This window comes from Mycteria americana, chromosome 2 (assembly GCF_035582795.1).
Source record: "Mycteria americana isolate JAX WOST 10 ecotype Jacksonville Zoo and Gardens chromosome 2, USCA_MyAme_1.0, whole genome shotgun sequence".
Lineage (NCBI taxonomy): Eukaryota > Metazoa > Chordata > Aves > Ciconiiformes > Ciconiidae > Mycteria > Mycteria americana.
The window spans coordinates 35,123,063-35,142,324 of NC_134366.1; the positions used below are offsets into that span (position 1 = coordinate 35,123,063).

Here is a 19,262-nt window from a genome sequence, read left to right on the forward strand (position 1 = left end):
TAGGAGAATTAACAAGCAAGTCAGGAATAAAACACTGAAATGTGAGAAGAAAAAACAACATCAGGCTCATTTCAATAAATTAAAGTGATCAAGCAAATCTCACATGCAGTTTTTTAAAAGCTAGTGGATAGATACTTCAATGAGATGTTATTAAAAGGCTAAAAGTCTTCTGACAAAGGAATATTTGGAGACTCTCCATCTAATAGCAAACAGTCATGGATAAATAAGGTCTTCTCTTCAAATCCAAGGACTGTAAATGTGTGGAGACATCATAGGAAGCCCCTGGGAATACTGCATGTGTTTTGGATCACGTAACAACTAAATGACTTTTAACTGTGGTTATATTGGAATCTATGTCATACTGGAGGTTGTATGAGGATACATAGGATAAAAGTTAAACAGCTAGTGAACTGAATAAAGTGAACCATATTACTATTTATCAGTCTTTGGTACTGTGTATATTTTGTATAGCCTCATCTCATTCTAAATAAACACTACATTGTCCTCATGAAGGACACAGTGGCATGTCATGTTAGAACAGGTTCTTTTCACAAACATTTTTTCTATATAACTATGTTAAAGAAAGTCAGGCCAGAAAAATATGCTTTGCACTTGGAAGAAAATATGGAAATATCTAAGGTGTTTTAAAACCTGTAGAAGGCAATTCCACTGTTCTTTTGCATACATAAGTTTTGCTTTAACAAAGTAAGAAGAGTTTTACAGAGCTGGAATAAGGGCACAATATACTATACCATTCATGTAAGAAACAGATTGACATTCCCACTCGCCAAAATAGTAAGCCAGAAGTTAGGGCACTTGCCCGGAATTTGAAGTTTGTTAATCCAGGGAGTGCCTTAACTAATACATTAGCTTTTCAATCTTGGGTTGGAGAACTTTTCCCCAGGACAATGTATCCAAGCCTATGTATTGCCAGAAAACATTCTGGTTTCAAAAGAGGAAAAAAATTATAGTTAAGAACTTTTTGCTGGCTCTATGGATAATGAATTAAGAGCATGTTATTGACTGCTAGGATAGGACCTAGCTAACTCAGGATAATATTAACAACCAGAAATAGTGCTTTCAGTGGAGCATCCATGAGGAATTGAAGATGATTCAGATACTACAGGATGAATTAGCCAAATGTAAATTTGCATCAACTAGCGAAAAAGATGAACCCTTCAGACTCCTTCTCTTTAACTATCCTTCATCTCTTCTTGGTTGGCTTTAGCACCATCTTCTTCCATGAAATGTTCTTACCCAACATCCAAAATCATCTTGTTGGAAGCGTGGTCTTAAGTGATTAACATTACTTACAACATTTACATTTCACACTAAGCACAGATACATTCATTCCCATAAAATAAAATCTTTTACATGCACACACATAGATTTTACATGACAAATACATAAAAAGACATAACAAAATGTGTTAACAAAATAACAAAGTTACCTAAATACAAATTATGCCCCTACCAACATTCCCTAAAGCCTACCCATTGCATTGAGTAGGCTATGGATCACGCCTTTCTCCGTAAGAGTTCTTCCTAAGCAGTTCTTCCTGAAAAGGCTTACCTAGAAATGCAGGTGTAATTTCTGCTTTTTCTATTTCATCACCTCCTCTGTGGCTCTGGCCTTCTGTTGTGTTTCTGTTTAGAGAGTAGAAACACTTCTGCTTTAGTGTTTCTCTCCATTTAATGCTGTTGTATAGCAGTCTATGGGTGTTGCCTAATTTCAAAGCCTTGGCCACTTAAAATGTGACTGTCAGCAGCAGTTGCTAAGAAACTACAACTTAACTGCTTTCAAATACGGTTTTACTAAAGTGCAATTACCCACACCTGCTATTATTATTTATATGAGCTAATGCGTAATTCCTTCTTCACCATACTGGACACGTCCTCTCTTACCTCCCATCACACTAAGCCCCTTCTTTCTGGCAGAGATCATTTCTCATCTCATCCAAACAAACATTTTAAAACCACCCCCATATCCCGAATATTCCCCAGGCAGGGAGATGTGTCATGAAACAACTTAGCATAGCTCAGCATAAGGCAGAGCATAAATGCCCAGCTGGTCACTGTCACTTAGAAAACCATTATTATGAGGCAGACCCTCCAAAGAAATGTTACCCCAAGATAGGGCTGAACAGGAGGTGGATGGGCATTTTTTAATTCAAGAAAATGTTTATGCAGTAATAAATTATTTAACTAAAAAGTAAGTGGCCATTTATTAACTCTGCTTCTAGTAAGTCAGCCTCCAATGTTTTTTTACATGAACAAACAAAATGCCAGTAATGAGGAATATACACTTAAGGGGAGTGGGTATCTTTTGGGTGGAAGACTTTTGTCTTTATCTTTTTTTATCATGTAGACATCTATTGGTGCCTCCTCAATACCAAGGGCATCTTTTATAGTATTTTGGCTGTATTCCACACCAGGTCAGACCATTCGTTTTACTAAGTAATTTCAACCATGTGAATTAGCTGCCTTATTCTTTGCTTCCTGGAGGTGAATGCAATCAGGCAAGGACTTGAATGAGAGGAATTTTGGGGCAGATAATGGGAGTGAACAATTAAAATGCAAAGAATTTGTAAAGCTTGATGCCTGCCCTTTTTATGCAACAGGAGGTGAGCTAGCATGCAGCAACACAGGGTAGTAAGGGGATAACAGCATTAATAAGAACAGCATGGCACCTCTCCATAGGTGGGAAAAGCTTACCTCTTTGCTTCCACTCTGCTTCCACTCAGAGCTAACTAGGCACAAACCAGTGAACAGGCTCTGCAGGGAGGCAGATGTATTAGCCTCAGTCCAGGTGTGTGTTAAAACAGCTGTAAGTCTTCTGGAGAGACTCTTGCTTGTACCTGAAGAGTCAGAAATACTGGAAATGGAGCTTACATATGTCCCCAGTCATTCACATGGGTACTCACAAAATACTGAATGTGAAAGAAAAAAGAGAAGGAAAAGGGGAGAAAAACCCAAATCTTCTTACCTAATAAATACCTACATACTCAGACAGACCTTCTACATTTACAAACTGTTTAAAAGAAAGTTATATTTTCTAATGCAAATCTTGATGTAAACCAATCTCGGTAATCATTGAATCACTAGTCATTTAAGTTAAACTACTTGATTTTTAACATCTGGTTTGTAATCAGAGTACACAATTACTTGTCCCACTGCTGAATGTGGATGTTTGTGCTGCACGTATGTAGGCTTCTGGCACCACAATGTTGAATACTTCACCCTACCTGTGGGATGGTGAGACGATGTATTCTGCTTTAGACTCCAGAGGTAAACAACATGATTTTTATCTGCATGTGGTTGTTAATTACACAAAGAAAAACTTTGGGAACAGTAAACAGATGAGGTTATTTGTAAATCTCTCATTTTCTGGTTTTAACTCCCAAAATACATAATACAAATGTGGCCATGTTTTCTTGCATGAAAATGACAGCAAGTTAAAAAAAAGTAAGTTTGGTACCAAAAGATATCTCTGTGCAGTTATTTGTAAAAACAAAGATGCGTTTTCTTCCATGAGAGAAAGTCTCTGGAGTCTACAGTTTCTTTCAAATAGTTTTATCTTCATTAACAAACATTTTGACATCTCTAGATGACTTAATAACATATTGTAAGAATATATTTCCGCAGAATTTCAACACATCTACTGCATAGCTGCAGCAAACTAACCTCAGGATTTTGACAAGTCCGTTTGATGAAAAAAAACCAAAATTCACAAAGCTCTGTTTTAGAGTGGCATGGGGATAATAAGCCTGAAGATATAATTCCTGAAGATATCATTTGAATGACCACCTTTGGAGACGCAGTCTCGCACGGCATGTCCCAAATTACCCAGGAGACTTGCAGAGACATTACAGTGCCAGGGAGGCAAGAGGACCGCAGCCCCTACCACCCTGCTGTGATGGGCCATGGGGCAGAGGAGACGCATGCCAGGGGACCATCAAGTGTTTCCAACCTCCTCCCCGGTCCAAACACACGTTATCATTCACATTCTGAATACAACACAAAAGCACTATATTAAATGCCATTTTTATAACAAATTTATCAATAGGATTAAGATGTTAGGCTTTAGGGTGTGCTTTTAAGAGTACTTCGAAGGAGACAGAGGGTGGCAGAAGGGCAACAGACCACAGGAGAGCTCCCAGGTGCATTCCTGTATATCCAGACACATCCAGCTTTTTAATAATTATTTCACCTGAGTGAAATTCCTTCTGTTTTACTTTTGGATGGATTAGAAATTAATTCTTCATCATATCCTTTTTGCCACCTGAAGTAGAAACCATAAACCACACAACTAATAAATCTAGGGATTCAAACTGTAGCCCTTGGCTGCCACCTAAAGGTTTCAAATACTCCTCCAGAGAGATACCATAGACTACATTCCTGTGTTTGGAATGGAAAAATGCTTCCCTACTATTGTTACAGGCAGCCTCTACAGTTGCTATGGCTGAAAGAGATTAAAGGGGAAAAAAAAAATTTGCTCTGGAAGAAAAAAAAACACAAAATAAAGAAAGAAAAAAAAAGAACATCAGTCCAACAGTGCTCCAGAAAGAATGATTTCTTCTCTCTGCATATAGTTTGGATTTGAAAGCCAATCTAAAAATTAGGGGGAAAAAATAGTACACGTTACCTGTTTTTTGTAAAAGAAGAAAGCCAGAACAAAGAAACAATATAAAAGAAAGCATAAACTACTGAGCAACGGATGGCTCAAGAGCAAAAGGGGGTGGCGTGCCCAGCCACCATTTGGGTAACACAACAGGGGCAGCGGGCAGGTTGTGTAGGTCTTATGCTTTCTACAGAGGAGAGATTGCTCTCTCTAGGTACTCTTCAGAAATTCAAGCTACTTGAAAATAGCAGGAGCTCAGAGGGAAAAGAAAACCCTGGCCACTGACTCCTTCTTGCACCAACAGGCAGAATTCTGCCTCAACTCTCTATTTAGCTACAACTACCCATCATTTCCATCAATTAACTTAAATCATTGTTTCTTACTGATGGTGTCCATACTAGGTGGCCAATACTGACTTCTTGCACAGATATTTTGAATCTATTATAAAAATTTGAATTTCAAGGAACTATCAATTTTACATAATGAAATCATATGTTGGGAAAGCTTTTTCTAATGTATCTATGCATCTAGAATTCATAACATTATACCATGAATGTTCTGTTTTGCTCCTTATATAAGTGGATATCATCAAAACTTTTTGGTAGGCTGTAGAATTTGGAGTGAGCATCTGAATAAGGAGAAAGAGGTCTCTGAAGTGATGTGGCCACAGAGTATAAATGTAAAATTACCAGAGAATCAACCTACAGTTGTACTCAACTTTTTAGTGCTAGAGTAATACTAATGCACATTCTTTTTATCATTTCTGTGATATGTTCATTCTATATGTCTTACATCCTGGAGCACAAACAGCAAAGAAAAGAACAAACGAAGTAGGAGGTATTTGAAGAGGAAAAAAATATACTATCATAGGCTCAAAGAATTTCTGGACAAAAAAGAACTGTATTTCTGCTGGTTTTGGTTTTCAATTTTAATCCTGATTTACACATCCAACTCCATTTTGACTCCCCACAGGATCTGATCTGTTTTATTTTCAGTTTACCCTCTCCTCCTACAGGAATGACACCTCTCATGTTCTTATAGGGAAGTGGACTGACCAACTGACAATGATGCACTAAAAAATAAACCAAGAGTCTACAGAGAACTAGTGGTTTCCACCCACACATGGGAAGAAGCTTAGTGACAGCATCATTTTGGCCCCCATTGTAAAAATGAAAACCCACAAGTAATCAGTAAATGCATAACTGTGCATTTTCGAGCTGTGATCATAATGTATTTGCAGTATTCCCTGGGAGACAGTTAATGGCTAAGAGCAAAAGATCTAGTCATTCTCTCCTATCCCTTTGAGTGGTCCATGTGTATACGTCTTCTTTGGCACACACAGTTATATTTGAGTTTAATACCTTGATCAGATCCCTTGAGATCATAACCTTCCACGGCATTTATTATGATGGTTTGTGCATAGGTAAGGTGCACGTCACTGGTATTTGTACTGTTTATGGTGCCGACTGTTCTCTCTTTTACTTCAGCTTTGCCCCTGTATTTTTCTGTTGAGCATGGTGAAATTTTAGTTTAATTTGATGTAATGTAATCCTTACTTGTTTCAGAGTCAGCCAGGACACATATCCTGCAAATTAATATTTTGTGTTCCATTTCCTTCCAAGGCCAAGTCATACGGTTTTGTTAATTACCTGTAGAAGTCTGGACGCTTAGAAGATCGATAGAATTTAAATCGAGAAAGAATTATAATGATCATCTTTTCTGACCTCCTATGTTATATAGGCTATACTTCACCTAGCGATTTCTCCATTAACCTTAACACTCCTGTTTGACCTATAGTCTGTCGCTTATACAACCACTGCATCTTGAATTAAAGACCACTCATGATGGAAAATGGTGCCAAAGACTAATCAGAAACATTTTTCTTCAAACATGATTAAGCTTACTAAATTATTTTGCAACCTCTATTTCCCCTCACCTTCCGGTGTTCATTAGTGTGTCATGTCACATGAGGATTATTTGCTGGTAAAGTATTACATTAACTAAATTCTAAAGGAACAAATTACTAGTTTGGCTGTAACTTAATTATGTAAAATATTTTCCATTTGAGACAAAAAGGTAAGGCCTGGCAAATCTTAAGGTAGCTGTGTACTCTTATCAAGTATATGCTAACAGCGTGACCTTAATTTTGGTCCTCAGATTATACTGACTCTTTAAATATTATTGAAGAATTCAATTACTCCTAGACTGCCTCAACTTGGGCTAGAAGTGTCTGTCCCAAACAAAGTGGTGTCTGTCCCTTAGCAATACATGAATCCCATAGTCCCTCTCATGCCTTATCCTGACTTCAACAATGGTCGGTACCAGATGCTTCAGCAAAGGTAGAAATCATCTTTAAAGGACCGCATCACTATATGGCTGCAGGGGAAACTTCTCTGCAGCCCCAGACAGCGGCTGGTTCTTGTTCTGAAGCATGAAAGCTTACCTCCGTTATGAACTTTTATCCTGGCTAGTGTAAAGGTACAAAAAATTCATATAAATATCTCATCTATTTTTAAATTCTACAAAGTTCTTATCTGGAGCCAATGAATGCCACAAGTTAATTATACATTGTTTTAAAAAGAATCTTAGCTTTATTATAGCATGAAGGAAAAACAGTAAAACCAATAGCTACAGCTCTACTGGATCCTGGAATTAGACAAGGGAAGATTTATTGATATGAATAAAAAAAATTTCAGAAGTAGGGATGAACTTGTATGAGGTGCTGCCCAAACATAGGTGCTCCTATGCCAAAGTGATAACCATCTAAGGATAAGCAGGATGTGAGAGGCAAGGAGACATATATACAGACACAAATTTGAAACAATTACAAAAATCAGTAAGTAATGGGTTTTGTTGGGTTTTTTTTATAATTTCTAAATGCCTCAGTCTGCCTCCATTCTTTCTCAATTTCACCATTAAACATTTCTTGATTAATTTTAATTGTCATGTTAGCAGTGAGTCTTGAGCAGGGATCTGGTAAGAGAGGGGAGGGGATATGCAGATAAATACCCCACAGAGAGCATCCTGGCTGTAATATGCAGACCACGTTTCCAGGCTGAAGACAAGACCAGATGAAATCCTATCAGAGCCTCAAAACCTTCGATAATTCTGGAAAAACACACCCTCCCTGTCCCTGTTCCCCACCCCTCCCATTTCCCCCCTCTGCCACGCACACACAGAATTTGCCTGTGGGATTTTTCCACTCATCAGCCACCACTCAATGCACCAGATTGAGCAGCTTAGCTATGGACAGGAGAAATGATTTGTAGTCATCAATCACCCAGTTATAAACTTCTGCATTGTAACGGTAGGATACTTTTGAGTCTGATCCATAGAGGCTATACTGTGCTAAAAATTAATTTCTGTTAAACAATACTAGTGCTGTTTCTAAACCACAACTTAACTTTCCCTTTCAACCTCTAACACTTAATTTCCTCAATAGTTTCTCAGGAGGAACTTTAATCTTTCAGAAGTCCCAAGAAATATTTCCTACTATTTCTCCACTATATTCTAGCTTTTTCTTTCTACCAGTTCCTTGTAAAACATTACAGAGGAAACCTCTGAGAAATAAGAGTGAGCTAATGGTGACAGGGACTTACCTGGGAATTTTCTCTGAAAACTTTCCAAAATGTTGTCAGGCCTGCTGTATTATTATGGAATACTCATCTCTCCCTTTGGTAACCCAATATCTTAAATCCTAGGGATGGAGAAGGGCTGAAATCATTATGGAAAGAGGATGAGGGAGAAACTGCAGCGCTGCTTGAGATAGCTGCAGCAGCAGCAGTCGTGACCTTGGGACTCCATTAGGGAAGTGAGAGAAGCAGAGAGGAGGAAGATGGGGAAAGCAAGAGGCCTATAAAGTATCTGAGGATCCATCCAAAGTGACTGGGAGAAAAAACCAAAACCATGAGAAGAAAGAGTAAAAAAATAATTTTAATGCAGGTGAGGAGGGAGGCAGAATGGGAGTAATAGTCATCAATGCAAAAAAGAGGAAAAACTAAATTTTGAGGAAGAAGAAAATGAAAAAACTCAAGGTGTAACACAATCACTTGACTGGCACCTAAGCTGGCTCTTGGCGGTAAGTGGAGATTACATACCTTTTTCAAGTACCAGGAGAAAGGTAGGAGACAGGCAACAAGAACAGAAGGAAACGGGTGGAGGTAAAAGAAACAAAAACACATGGAGTCTCAATGTAATGTGGATAATTTCAGCTTGCAACAATACAAAAAAATCTGATAAAAGTGCATGACTGTTGCTGAGCTTCACAGTGGCTGTTGCTCCTCTATAGAAATGAAAATGCTATTTGTTTGTGTCACAAACTGTCCTTTGAAATGTATGTTTCCAGAGGAGCTCAGCAGCCTTAGCCTCCATGGATCTACACCTACATCTACCAAGAGAGAAACCCGGCCTTCACCCATTCTCCATGGAGCTGGAAAACCATACAGTTAGCATCAAAATTGTAATGATTGTTTTGGGGTGGGCTGCAGTGCTTTGTGAATATAAAACTAAGTAAAATATATGCTCTTCATTCTCTGTTAATCGCTGAAGGAAAACAGGAAAATGGCACAAAGATTAGTAACACGGGGTCTGGTCTTCAGTCCTTCAGGCGAAAGTCCCACTGAAATAAGGTTAATGAAATAACTTATCTGGCTTACTGCTTTTCTATCCTATTCCTTCCAGAAATCAAGCCGCAGTGCCTGTAAATCTGTGACGTAATATCTGGAAAATATTAATGACAGCATTTAGAAGAACCCCAGGTAAATTTTATACTTTAAAGACAGGCCACAGGGGAGCTCTTCTGTCTGAAGTCACAACGGCTCTCAAAGCACACCACAAGTTTATTTGTCAAAAGGAAGAAAACACTTCTATCTGAAATACCAGTTCCGTCACATAAAAAAGCATTGTGGAAGTACCAAAAAATCTTAGTGCAACAGTGTTCTTTAAAACTCTGCATGTGACAACAATTAAAATGTTCTTCTTTCAGAATACATCTGTTCAACTGAATGTACTGCAGGGGTTTTTTCAGTAAATACTTCCAGAAAGAGATTATTAGAGCATTTCAATAAACAACCCTAAGCTTTGACCACTTGTTATAATACATGTTTTTATGCTTTTGAGCATCTTAGCTGGATTATACAGATAATTTCTTATACTTGCTTGTCTCTACAAAAATCACCCTACTCTTTCTTAAAGAGAGGACTAGGGCACCTTCACTGAGGCCCCCCTCAATGCTAATTTACAGATCAGCTGTGTGTACTACAGATGACCTAGGAAATGAATGTCTGTATAGAGCTTAAAGCATTGGTTTTGACCTCGTAAACCCTAAACAGACTGATACCTTCTCACCTGAGAAGCCACTGCTGTCTCTGTCTCAACTGCATGCTGACCATTTCGGTTGAGAATCCATCTGCATTGCAATTTTTTTTCTCGCAATGGTGTGAAATATCTCAGGTTTATTGTCTTAAAACACACACTTCTTCAGTGGGCTTCTGGCAAGCACTGAAGCACACAAGATCAAGATCTGGGATTTCTAGAGGACTACATACTCTATTCTTAATATACAAATTTTAGAATTTGATTGGTTATATAAGAAAGGAAGAGAAGTGTACCGCTGGGGTTTTGCAAGTAATTCTCTACAGAAAAGCAGAAGGGAAGGAATATTGCCGGCACTTACACCAGAAAAAAAATCATCTTATAATTAAACCCATACAAATAAATGGTGAATAAGAACAACAGTTAGACACAGTATACACAAGTCACCAGGCTGAACATATGGAAAATAGAAGGTGTTATTCCACCTGTCTCTGCATGACATTGACCAAACTGTTAGCATCAAGAAGGTAAATGCAAAAAGATAAAGCTTCAGGTGTTGCCATATTGTTTCATGCAGGCCTACTGAAGCCACTGAAGTTGCAAACCCAGGCAAGATTTGTAAGCCCACATGAAGTGCCCATGTGAAATCAACGGGCATGGCCTTCATGAAAAACTCTGAATAGAGTACCAGTCATTTTGGATTATTGCTTTTCCTTAAAATGCACCATTTTCTCTTTGTGCCATGTGCACCAGGAAGTTCAGTAGTGTGGACTGGTAACTAACGTAGGCATTAATGAAAAAAATAATGAAAAATACTATTTTGGGGAGTAAATATTCTATTTTGAAAGTCAACATTACCAGTTTTCACAGTGAGAACTGAGCCTAGAAATGAGAAACAATGTGCATAGTTTTAATATCTTATATGGAAATGCATCACAACTTTGTCAAAATGACAAAATTGCATTTTGTTAAAAACTTTGTGTATTGCACAGGGCAGTTGGAATTTTATATAGAATTTTACTGGGTATAAAAAACAGCATAGGTGGATTGTTCATAGCCCGCACTGCTGGGGAAGAAGCCTATGATTCCTCGGCAATCTGTTTCTTGGGAACAGCTATTGAATTTGAATTGTTCCATCATTTTAAATTGATGGGTTATGAAAGATTTGCAAAATACACTGACTTCTTTATATGAAACAGATGCAGATTCAAATGTTGTGTAAAAAAAGAACCCAAGCTATAGCAAATGCAATTGTATCTGACAGACAAGCATGTGATCCTTTTATTTAGTTATATAGCAAAGAAATACAATTTGCATGTCAGTGGGACCAAGTGAAGCCACCAAATCCAAAACAATTACCGTACTCCAGCAGGATTTTAAATTATTAAAATAGGGAAGTTGGAGGAAACTGCAATTAATTTAAGTATACCAAAATGCTTTCTATGGGGATTTTAATAATCTCTAAGGTGCTATGATAATTTAAGAAATCACGTGACAGGCTAATGAACACATAATGCATTTTTCATTTTAAAAAAGTTTTGATATTAGAAGTTGTAAAACACCATCACTCTTCCCTTTGCAATCTCGGTTTGGACTCTCCCCCATGAAATGGCACATCAAAGATGGTTGGAAATATTCAACCAAAAAAGGAACATGGTTTTTGTAAGAAATGCTTTGGGTTTTTTGACCAGCTCTAGTGAACATTCATTGCAGATGCAACATTTTCAAAACTGTTTCCTGAAGAGAAAGGCTATTTGCCAGCACTATGATAGACAATTATATTTTGTTTTCAATAAAGCAAATGTAAATCCTGGAAAGAAAGCACAGTTATAACACTTCAAGAAATTGGGTATACATGTAATATAAGAACAGAGAATTAAATACTTTCTACCATAAAAATTCATAGAATAACTTAGGTTGGAAAAAGCCCCCAGAGGCCCAACCAGCCCTGTGCTTAAAACAGGTCCAATTAGACCAGGCTGCTTGGGGACTTGTGCAGCTGAGTTTCAAACATCACCAAGGATGGAGATCCCACAACCACATTACTTCAAGCGCTCATGGTCCTGTGGATAGGACAATGGATTGACACTTAAAATTCAGTTACAGTGGTCTTAAACTCCTTGTTAAAAGTCTCTTATGTGACCTTAGATGATTCAGTTTCTCCGTTTGTAAAACTATAATTATTATTCAAATCTCCTGCATAATGTTCTTTGAGATGCATCTTATATTATTGCATTATAAACACTGTCTAAACAACAATATATTCAAAGATACTATCACTGCAAATCAAATATTTTTAAGTCTTTGGCTTCCACCATGGGAGGAATGAAGCAAAAGAAATAGGGAGAAGCTGCATTTTTCATAAACCAGCAGAATATTTTGAACAGTTACAGTGGCGTCAACTGATAGAGGCCTCAACTATTGGCACTTGTCTTCTTTGTTACTGCTGATATTGGTGACTTTTACTATTCAGGATGCATCGTTCTCACCCAATACTGGCATCCCCTTCCTCCGTGTTTAAATTAATGAATAGAGTGTGTTCATTTTGGTTACCTTATTCTCAGATTTTATATTCAAAATTACCCATCTTTTTCTTCCACATTAGACTGTAGGTGTTGTCTTTCTGCCCAGAATGCCAAATCTTTGGACATCGTTTTCATAAGGAGTAGTATGTGCAAGGACTCCATTTCCTATTTGTATGGTGAACAGCCTATGCTTAGAAATTCACAAGATAATTCATGCTGTTGAGAACAAAGACATTTTCTTTATGATGCTTACGATAATTTAAATTCTGATCTGATAAAGAGATTCATACAGAATATATACATATAGAGTATTAGCTGTATTCTTCCTCCCATCAACACTACTTGGATTCTGCAGGAGAAAATCCCAAAGTAGAGAGATCTCAGTTTCAGCAGCTGTTGCTTCTGCAGGGATTTTGTTTAAAGATATTTCCTTGAATTTCTTTATGTCTCATCCTGGACCCTTTTTTCTAGATATACTTGAATCACTGAGTTTGCAACATCATGACCCAGGAGTTAGACACTGTAGTGTCAAATAGGAGTAAATTGAGTTTAGTTCACCTGTCACAAGTGCATCCCATTTCAAATAGCTGAGCTCTCATGAGACATGTAGCTCACCACTTACATAGTTTCAGATTATGACCTCTGAAATCACAGAGCTTTTAGGTCAAGAATGCCACGATATTTGAAGTCATGCAGATGCTACCCTTTTATGTTACCATCACTGCATATGGCTTTCTCACATACCATATCCCCCTTTGGGCTGTGGCCGCTTGTGGAATGACACTCAAATGTCTGAAATGGGGGATTTTTCCAAGATGAAGCAGAAAGATGATAGTGTTTAAAAACTCACAAGAGTGGGAGTGCAGGACTGCTCCATTGCTGTCTCTCCCTCAGAGACCTTGAACAAACCCAGCATGCGTTCAGTTTCTGACCTTTGACGTGCAGATGATAAACCATCCTTATCTCAGCGCCGCAAGGCTTAGCGCAGGGTCTGAATATGCTTCGACAGCCTTTCGTTCATAGACTGTGAAACAGCACAGTATTTACACTGGTTGCATTTGCATGATTTATTAACATTATACCCTGCACAGGCAGACTTGGATGCTCTTTTGGGATCCTGTGCGCACTGACATCTGTTTAGTAGTAACAGAAATTAAGTGGTGACACAGCGATGGCTATTGCTGCCTCTGTGCTCAAGCCCAGAGGCCCCAAGGCCCGAGGCCGGCACACCTCCCCCCGCGGTGTGACAGGACGAGGTGCCCAGGTGCGTTTCACCTGCCGGGAACACGCCACCCACCGCCTGCCCTGGGAGCGGAGCCCTCGAGGGGAAAACAGTAAAATCAACGACAGGAGAGCCGGGAAGCGGAGCGGGGCTGGGCGGTGCGGGCGGGCAGGAGAACGCACCTAGGCCCGGCGGGGCTTTCCTGGCCCGCACTGCGAGGTACTTTCCGCCCGGCCCAGGGCACGGTTAACCTTTGCGTTACTCCCACTTCGCCCGAAGGGGTGGAAACTCCGAGCAGAAATTACTCAGGGAGGGCGATAGGAGCGATAAAACGAGGGGAGGTATTTTTAGGTAACGTGAAGTAATCGGCGGCGGCGGGGGGGTGACGGGCTGCGCTGTGGGAGGGCGGTTTGCCGGCCCGCACGGGAGGCCGGGCGCGCTGCCGGCACCGGGGCGGGGGGGGACGACACACGACGACCCGGGGATGTTTCTGAGGTCGGGGGCAGCGACGGGCGGGTGAGGATGAGGAGGCGGGAGGGAAGGTCGCACGAGCACCCGGTTGCGGCGGCCGGCTTCACCCGGAGAGAAGGCCACGGCCGCCGGCAGGGCGGGGGTCTGCTGACAGGGCCGCCCTCCGCCGCGCGGGGCCGAGGCGGCGGGCGAGCGGCGCAGCGCTGTGCCCGCGGCCTTCGCCCGCCTCCCCGCGCCGGCCGTTGGCGCGGCCGGGGGACAGCGGCGGAGCGAACAATGGGCGCCGCGAGCCGCCCGAACAAAGAGGCGCGGGCGGGCGCAGTGACTTCACCGCCGGGCCCGGCCCCGCCCCCGCCCGCCGAACCTGCCCCGCTGCCGTCTCCTAGCAACCGGGGGGACCCGCGGGCCCGGCGCGCACCGACCGCGGCGGGGCCCGACGGCTCTGCGGGCGGCCTGGGCGGCAGCGGCGGCGCAGCGCCGCCGGCCGCGCTCCCGTGCCTCCCCCCCCGCCCCGGCCCCGCGGCGCGGCGCGAGAAGCGGCCCCGGCGGCGGCTCGGGACGGCGGCGGGCAGCGCCCATCTGGCGGCGCGGCGGCCCGGCGGGGGTGCGCGGCGGGGGGCGGCAGCCGGGGGGGCGGGGACAGCCGCCGGGCGGTTGTTTCCCTGAGGGAGGTGCGGGGCCGCCGCCGCTCCCCGCGCGCTGCCAAGTGCCTCCCCGCGGCCGGGCAGGGCGGGCGGCGGGCGCCCCTTGCGCGCCGGGCTGGAGGCGGATGGAGGGAGCCGCTCTGCGCGCTCGGCCGGGGCCCCGCCGCCGCCGCCGCCGCCGCCGCCGCCGGGGGGCCGCCCCTCGCGGGGCGCGGGGGCGCGGCGGGCGCTGCCCCTGAGATGCGGCGGCCCGCGCCCGCCCCGCCGCCGCCGCCGCCGCGCGCCCTACCTGTGCCGGGCCCGGCGCCGCCGCCGCCCCTCCCCCGGCCCCGCCGCCGCCGCCGCCGCCGCCCCCGCGGGGGCCGGGACTGAGCGCGCCGCGGCGCCGAGACGCGGCCCCGAGGAGAGGGCGAGGGAGCGGGAGCGGGAACGGTGCCGCTCGCGGCGCATGATGTGGGTGCCGCTGCTGGCGTGCCTCACCGCGGGGATCGTCTCCGTGCCCAAGTGCCAGCGCGGCCCCGGACCCCTCCTGGGGGCGGCCCGGCTGCTGGCGGCCGTGCCGGGACTCTGCCAGCGCCGTAAGTTGCCGAGCCCCTCGGGCTGCTCGCCGTGCCCTTGGCTGGTTGGGGTTGTGGTTGGGTTTGGTTTTCGCGCGGGGGCCGTGCGTGGGCGGAGGGCTTGCCCGGGCTCGGCGGCTGCCCCCGGGGCACAGCCCTGACAGCTGGGGCTGCCCGGCGCCGCGGGCACCCACCGCCCCGGCCGCCCAAGGAGAGCCGTACCTGCGGGGAGAGCCGGGCTGGAGCGCTTGGCCCCTGCCCGAACTGCACACTGCTTAAGCACTGCTAGTGCGAGCCCGTGATTGAATTGTCCATCCCGGGGGCGTCCAGCCTTTGCGGAGCCGTGGCAGCTCCCCGGGAGCGTGGGCAGCCCGCGGGGAGTGTCGCGCAGCAGGCTGCTGCGGGTCCTGCTTTGCCCCGGGCACCCTCCGCAAGCCTCCGAGAAGCGGCACACAGACCCCCTCGGGGGTCACAAAACTGCGGACGGACAGTTCTTAGGACTGAAAACGCTCGGGTTTACATCGTTTTTATGGCATTTAGCGGCAGGGTTTAAAATGGATAGTTACAGGAAGATTGTCTTCTTTTTACCTTGGGGTAACCTGTATGCTGACAGTTCCCCGGGAGCTGTGGTACTGGTGGTGGCAGAGGCTCTGGTAAATGTGGGTAACCCCTCAAATTGTGGAAGGGCTTCCCAAACCCCCGGGCATCAATTTTGATGCGGGCAGGCTGAGAGGAGTTTGTGGAAATGTACCTTAGATCGTACAGCAGTTGATCAGACAGAGCTATCAGGTTAGTCAAGTATTTCATAGAGGATCTTATTTAACTAGTAGTGGTCAGAAAAGCAGATCAAGTTGTCAATCACCTTGCCTTATTTTTTTTTCCCCTTGTGGAATAATTGCATATTCCAAGTTTAAGCCTGGAGTTAATTTAAAATGTTAACATGTAACCTCTAAAAATAAGATTTACAATGGGAACAATGTATTAGTCTTAAACTCTTTATTGCATATGTGACAACTTCATGCCTAATTCAGTGGGATTTGCCCAGTGCTATTAAAAACAATGGAATAATTTGTTAACTTTCATAGGATAATTTATTTTGCTTTTTTGGCTTCATATTTTGAATTCAAAACCAAACTAAATGTCAATAGGAAAAATAAAATATAATATTATTAAATTTCTTAGGAAACATGACATCTTGTATTTAGTATCCCAGATTCTTTTTTATGCAGTGTAATTGAGTTGAAAGGCTAATTGAAACTTTATGCAGAGGATAGTTCTGTGCCTGAGTGCAGTGCCTTGCTTGCTCATGAGTGTAGCTCCTGGGTACACACTAGTGCAAATAGTGCATCTGAACAGAATGTCATAGGGGAAGATTGTGCGTGGGGCTTTTGCGCCAAAGGATGCTTGCTCTCTTTGTTGTACTTGATAGTGAAAATATACGAGTAATACGTCATGGGTTACGTGTCTGTCGTGACAACAGCTCCCAGATTGCGCAGACCGTAACTCAGATAGACCTTGTTTTTTTCCTCTTCAGTTGAAACCTCTGCTAATTCATGAAAGCTGAAAGTCACACTGAATTCTTTCCTTCATACATAATCACTTTACAGGCTAGAGCCACAATTGAAGCACGAAGAGTGTTTTGGTTTGTTTCCCTGTGAATGAACACATGAAATTTTTCATTATTATTGTTGTTGTTGTGTGCTTTTTACTTTTGGTTGTGATAGCTCTATCAGCCAGTGCAGCACCACCTGGATTCTTTGAACTTCTGCAGGCTGCTCCGAAAGAGACTCTGAGCAGCAGCTCCATGTACAGCTATTTGGCAGCACAGCTTTGCTGAAGCAGCCACTCCTCTTTGCTTCTGCATTGACAGTGCTGGGCATGGAGAAGAGCATCGTGCTGTTCCTGTGCCGTCAGCTAGTTCAGTTTATTTACGTGCAGAATTAGCAGAACCTGCATATCTGTTGCCTTGAATCTCCAGTTCTAAAAGAGACTGGAATTAATATGAAATGTACATGGAACTCAAGTTTATTCATTCTTGTTGGAGCATTTGTGGCTCTTCTAATTGAAAAATGGACAGTTTGATGCTACCTGAGGTATTTGTTCTGCAAACTGCAGTTTGAGATGTGAGTTACTGCTTGGGGATAAGTAAAGGTAGAGTTTGGCCCTGGGTTTGGAGTTACGAGGAGCGCAAAAGGAAATCTCACAATGCTGTAAAGTTGCAAGTCCCAAATTAAAGGTTCTGTAAGCTCAGATAAAAAGGTTTAGTGTTGCCGCCTTCTATAAAGGGTCCCTTGTTCAGTAAGTCTCACCAAAGGAAATTTGCAGTTCGCTAAGCCAACTAAAACAAATAGCTGACATAAGAATGGAGTTAGTTCCATAGTGATTTCTACAGATCCCAAATTTATATTTGAACACTAAAACCTGACAAACTCCTAAAGATGTAAACCAGTGAACTGAATAGGGTTCTACAGTGAGAGCATGTGTATGCATTGTGTTAACCAGTTGTGTAAGTGCTCACTTCAGTGGAGACAGTCAGTTCCCTTGCCTTGTTCAGAAACTGAACTGTTGAAACTCTTTAGTTTTTATCTGTTGTATAAGCACATGGAATACGTAAGGCTTAAATTCTGAGGAATGACTGACTGGTCAAGGTTAACAGAGGACATCGGTTCAAATCTCAGCAGTGTCTCAAAAACAGTTTTTATGTGTATTAAAATTTGAGAACTAAGGTAATTGGTGCTTTCAGAAATACATAGGTAGTCATTCCTGTGTGAAGCTCAAGTAAACAGAGTTTACTTGTGATGTGCACACAGGGATGGGATGGCATGAAAATCTTTATCCCGAATTTAAGAGTTGGAGAACAGTCACACAGCAATTCTGTTACATAGTCATGGTTGACAAATCTCTTGACCCTTTAAAAGTTGGTATTTTGACTTCTTTAGAGTGTCATTTGGAAAGTCCAGTTAGGGGTTTTAGGAAAGTAGAGGATCTGTGATCATGGCAGGGACAACTGTTAATTGATTTATCCCAATAGCATGACTTCTGATGCCAAACAGATTCATTAACATTCCCTCATGTGGGTCTTTGGTGTTTTGCCAGTCTTGTCACATCAGATTCGCATGCGTGTTACCTCTACTTAGAAAGTTTCATAAATCTTTACTGTGTTACTTCTCAAGGGAATAGGAAAAGCCATTCAAACCACCCATGGAAGACCTCTTTTTGAAGAGAGGTGTCAGGAAATGTCCCTGCACACACAAAAAAATCTGAAATAAATGATACGTCGTGACAGGTTTAACCGGTGTTTGTCTGTTGATTTCTCTTCTGTGCTGGCCCATTTCCTTTTGGGGCTCAGTGGAAGAAGCTGTGTTGTATGGGATACTCAGCACTGAGACAGTTCTGCTTTTCCTAAGGCTTAAAACAATCCAAGAAGAAGAGAAAACCCATTTTTAATTTCCTGAGTCTGCGTGGGTGATCTGCTCCCTGGGGGTATTGGACCATTTTCGGGAAAGCCAACCTGGGTGTTTGAGAGGGCTGTAGGCTGCAGTTCTGAGGAATAGTGAGGGGGAGGTTTGCTTGTCTGCACATTGCCCAAGGAGCATATTATGCCAATGGTATGCATAAATTTGCTTTGCAGATTATACACTTCTCATAATCTGTTGCAATTTCATGTGTCTTCAGGGGTTTTATGTGGTAGGGTTTTTTATTTTATGGTTTTTGCAAGTTGAATGATACTGGTGGTTGCATGTATCGTATTTACAATGTTTCCATGCAACAGATGTTTGAGATGGGGTGAGACTGGGAAAAGAGAGGAGATGGGCAATTTACCAACTAGAAGAGCAGTAACCACTCTCTTGGTGCTCTGGGAATGTTGTCTCTATGTCATTTAGGACATGTCGCTGAATGAAGTTGTGAA

At 42.9% G+C, this 19,262-nt stretch overlaps 1 protein-coding gene and 1 long non-coding RNA gene across 12 annotated transcripts in view; one reads left to right on the forward strand and one right to left on the reverse strand.

The window, feature by feature from the left end:
• Positions 1–809: 809 nt before the first annotated feature.
• On the reverse strand, positions 810–13,446 carry LOC142406606 (uncharacterized). Of its 2 annotated transcripts, XR_012774628.1 has the most exons (4): positions 13,309–13,446; positions 2,715–2,857; positions 1,573–1,646; positions 810–942 (listed from the first exon to the last, which is right to left on the reverse strand). It is a non-coding gene; the product is annotated as an uncharacterized LOC142406606 (long non-coding RNA). The 2 variants fall into 2 exon arrangements; XR_012774627.1 differs by lacking the exon at positions 13,309–13,446 and having other exon boundaries at positions 2,715–3,575.
• A 1,656-nt stretch (positions 13,447–15,102) lies between these two features.
• ITGB8 (integrin subunit beta 8) overlaps positions 15,103–19,262 on the forward strand; it is a 56,645-nt gene continuing 52,485 nt past the window's right edge. For all 10 annotated transcript variants that reach the window (XR_012774189.1, XR_012774188.1, XM_075492957.1 and 7 more), the window contains exon 1: positions 15,103–15,373. Coding sequence is in view for 8 of the 10 variants with exons in the window: in XM_075492957.1 (XP_075349072.1) it covers positions 15,244–15,373 (130 nt within the window). In the remaining 2 variants the exon portion in view is untranslated. The remainder of the gene's footprint in view (positions 15,374–19,262) is intronic.